Genomic DNA, 4378 nt, shown 5'->3' with positions numbered 1-4378 from the left:
TGTTAAAATCATTGGAGCTTCACCCGTTTTACGTGAAGTAGCGTAAAACTAGGTAAAAAACGCGATATTCGCGGTGATATGCATACCATTTTTTCGTCACATCAGGTCTCTCTCTCACAGGAGTCGACCCCGCAGTTGTTCGCCTTACAGCTGTTGAAGTAACAACTAGAATGTTGCATGGTGAGCGGCGTTGAGGAATTACAAGATTGTGCAAGATTGGCAAGATTTTCTTTTCAGGGGAAACGCCATCTGACGCTATGCAAAATGGATTTGATGATATACAGCAGGCTGATCTGGATTCGTCTAAGCTGCCCGGACCAGCGAATGAAGGAAGAGAAAAAGTTGGGAATATTATAAATGAGGTTGGTCTTGGACTTGTGTTGTATAATGGGGTTTTACCACTGGTTTTACGTGAAGTGGCGTAAAACTCGGTGAAAAACGCGATATTCGCGGTGATATGCAGTAGTCGTGAAATATATTTTTCATATCACTAGCGTGAAACTCCAATGAAAAATCATCATCACATATTTCCAAGTAAATATGAAAAAACTCCAGATAAAGTGTACCCCAATAAAAACCCGAATCATGTTAATATGTTCCCACACTGCTAACCAGTGTGGGAATATATGCGTTTGCTTTCCTCAACGGCGCGTAGGAGTTTCCTCACTAATTATAGAAGTTCATATACGAATTCGAGTAGAAAGTAGAAAAGTAGTTGAATATTTTCCAAAATTTTCTCAGAATTTTTATTTTGACACCAACATATGTGATTGACAATGTGCATATTTTACCACACTGCTGCTAAGTGTTGCTATTCATGTTCAGTTGGATGTATTTGCTTCATCGGTTTCAATCGTTTCGGAAAAAAGTGCATCAAAAAGGAACGAGTTGGAGGATTTTCTCCTGGCTCTCGAGAGGGACTCGGTTGCTGAGGGGAAATCTCGCGGAGTAAGCAGTGTCGGAGTAGGAATATATGTTCGCTTTCCTCAGCTGAGCTCAGGAATATATGTTTGCTTTTCTCACCTGAGCTCAGGAGTTTCCTATACAGTGTTGGAGTAGGAATATATGTTCGCTTTCCTCACCTGAGCTCCTCAGCTGATACGAAATAGAAGTATACAGAAAGCAATGAAAAATTCCCAAAAATTTCCTCAGAAAATTGTCACCGACACATGTATTCGACCATGTGCATATTTTCCTCCCACACCGTGAGTAAATGCTGATATTAAAACCCGTCTGCTGTGTTTACGAAATGCTGGAATTTTGGTATGCGTATAGTTTGTGGATGAAAATTTTGATATGAAAAATGCAAGTCATGTGTTACCCACGTAGAAGCGAAATTGAAATTGATGAGGAGTATTTCTCATGTGTTTTACGCGTTTTTCACCTGTGAAATGTGTTTTTTATATCGTGGGTGATATAGCTCCATGCTATATAATGAACCTTCCGAGTGATACTGTCACAGGCTTGTGCATCGGACCGTTTTTACACGTGTATAATCGTCCACATCGGATGTTGATAATTGTTAATTCCTGTAGGGCATCATAAACACGTCAAATAGTGACGATTGTTTTGGCGTTTATATGTCGTACATTGACGCGGACCTGCCCATCTTCCCGGCCTTGTTCGATCCTCTATCGAGAGACAATAGACCCGCGGCAAGTTGTTTGTATTTCGATTCGGTAAGGAGGAGGAGAATCTTGCTAATCTTGGTAAATCTTGCATTTCCTCAACGCATTTTTAGAGTGTCGATTTGGCGGCGTATATGGGAGAAGTGATGAAGAAGTTGTCGAGTGCAAATTCTGGTGGTGTATATCCTCTTGAGGTAGGAAGGAAATGGGTAAAATTTTCCGATTTTGTGTTGTTTTTACTCAGTTGTTGACGTTGAAGCCCGCTGGCACGGTCGAGTTGGGTTCACAGTATTCGGTGAGCTGTGATGATTTAATAGAAGCTCTCGGGTGGTCACGACCTAAAACGCCCAAGCTCACTGATGATGCGGTGACACCAGTGAAGGGTGATGTCGATTTGAGCACAAATGTGGATGTTGAAGAACTCCAACATGAACCTAGAAGAGAGAAAGCAGTCCGTATCTCTGGAGTTAGCGGTGACAGGTGAATTTTTTGGGGGGAAATATTTTTTACTCAATTTGTAAATACTGGTGTGAGAAAATATGCACATGGTCAATTACATGTGTTGGTGACAATATGAAAATTTGAGGAAATTTTGGGAGATTTCTCGTTGCCTTTTGAAAACTTCTAGCCGAGTTTGTATATAATTAGCGAGGAAACTCCCGAGCTCAGCTGAGGAAAACGAACATATATTCCTACTCCAACACTGTATAGGAAACTCCTGAGCTCAGCTGAGGAAAGCGAACATATATTCCTACTCCAACACTGTATAGGAAACTCCTGAGCTCAGCTGAGGAAAGCGAACATATATTCCTACTCCAACACTGTATAGGAAACTCCTGAGCTCAGCTGAGGAAAGCGGACACATATTCCCACTCCAACACTGTATAGGAAACTCCCGAGCTCAGCTGAGGAAAGCGGACATATATTCCTACTCCAACACTGTATAGGAAACTCCTGAGCTCAGCTGAGGAAAGCGAACATATATTCCTACTCCAACACTGTATAGGAAACTCCTGAGCTCAGCTGAGGAAAACGAACATATATTCCTACTCCAACACTGTATAGGAAACTCCTGAGCTCAGCTGAGGAAAGCGAACATATATTCCTACTCCAACACTGTATAGGAAACTCCTGAGCTCAGCTGAGGAAAGCGGACACATATTCCCACTCCAACACTGTATAGGAAACTCCCGAGCTCAGCTGAGGAAAGCGGACATATATTCCTACTCTAACACTGTACATATGTTGGTGACAATATAATGAGAATTCTAGCATAATTTCGGAGAAGTCTTGTTGCTTTCTATACATTCCTGTGAGGGAAGTCCTGAGCTCAGTTGAGGAAAGCGAACTTACATATTTCTCCAACTCCAAATTTCGAAGATATTTTCCTTGTGTTTAGGGATCTCCCATCAGAAGAGTTGCCGGATTTTTCATTGTTGCCTCCTGAGCCGGTCATTGAGGGAAATGAAAATAATCAATTTTGTAGTTTTTGTGGTTTCGATTGGAGACGAGAGATTCTTCATAACAAGTTCTTCTTCAGCAGCAGTGACCGAGACCAGCAGTAGTTGGTATAAAAATTCTATTTCATTCCTTCATCACTTCATTATCAGGAGTACGAAGTTTCTATTGAAAGAGCATTCATCTCGGCGGCTTTGGGTTTCCATTGGTTACAGCTTGGTATGACGTGTTCGGGGAAGGGAACTTATGAGATCGATCGATAGTGTTGTCATCAATAGTGTTATCAATAGTGTTGTCATCAATAGTGTTATCAATAGTGTTGTCATCAATAGTGTTGCATAGTCGTTCTCGAGATCCTTCAATTTCGACAACACCTCGTCCTTCTCATGCAAGGCTCGCGTCAACTACAACCACACTTTTAATGCACATCGTGAAACGCTTCGCTCCTCCGCTGTATTCGAGACGCGACGACTCCAACATGAACACACGAATTCGGGTAGAAACCAACAGTAATTTCCCAAAATTTTCTCCCAGAATTTTCATCTTGTCACCATCACATGTAGTTGAGGATGTGCGTATTTTCCCCCAGCATTAAATGTGCAGTGTCTAACACGTCGTATATACGGTATGCTCATTGGCCGGACTCGTTAGCCTCGTAGTGTCTGTAAAGTCAACTGGTTCTTAACCAACCACAATGTGGGCCAGGGCAGCCCCAGCCAATCCCACGAATAATTATCCTCCCTGCTAACTTTTTCAGGAGCGATTCGCCTGCCGCACCATCGAACTGATATTTATTCAGTACATGCTGATATCTTCCGTCCATTCGCTGGCAGCGTCTACGTTAACGTTGTTTCTGTGCTTTACAAATCATTGTGTTCGTAGTTGGGACACAGTTTGGGAGCCACAAGTGGATAGTTTCGACTCGAGACCAAGGCACAGGTATACGCAAATCATTAGCGCAAAGAAGAGTGATTCATGACATGACGATGAATCATTAATAAAATTAATTTTGGCACAATATCTGTCTCAAATTGTAACTCAGTGAATTAAACTCACAATGTCTTGCAGCGTTGTGTTGTCAAGCTAGTGCAATTCTTGGACTCCAAGATGCCTATTAAATAATTTTCTACGTTGTCTTGAACTCGGGTTGTTAGTAGCACATCGGATCGCACATCATCACATACGAATTCGGGTAGAAACCAATACTAATTCCCCAGAATTTTCTCCCAGGATTTTCATATTGTCTCCAACACATGTAGTTGAGGATGTGCATATTTTTCCCCACATTAAAC

At 41.8% G+C, this 4378-nt stretch overlaps 1 protein-coding gene across 1 annotated transcript; it reads left to right on the top strand.

Moving 5' to 3' along the window:
- Positions 1 to 170: 170 nt before the first annotated feature.
- Positions 171 to 3193, top strand: Pmar_PMAR015858 (hypothetical protein; the record flags this gene model as incomplete). Its single annotated transcript, XM_002787456.1, has 6 exons — positions 171 to 180; positions 238 to 362; positions 1536 to 1679; positions 1742 to 1822; positions 1873 to 2108; positions 3115 to 3193. The coding sequence occupies 6 exons, from the start codon at positions 171 to 173 to the stop codon at positions 3191 to 3193; spliced, it is 675 nt and encodes a 224-aa protein (XP_002787502.1).
- Between the last annotated feature and the right edge of the window lie 1185 nt (positions 3194 to 4378).

The sequence above is a fragment of the Perkinsus marinus genome (assembly GCF_000006405.1).
Source record: "Perkinsus marinus ATCC 50983 genomic scaffold scf_1104296929362, whole genome shotgun sequence".
NCBI classification, from domain to species: Eukaryota; Perkinsozoa; order Perkinsida; family Perkinsidae; genus Perkinsus; species Perkinsus marinus.
This window is presented reverse-complemented; position numbering and strand designations above follow the sequence as displayed.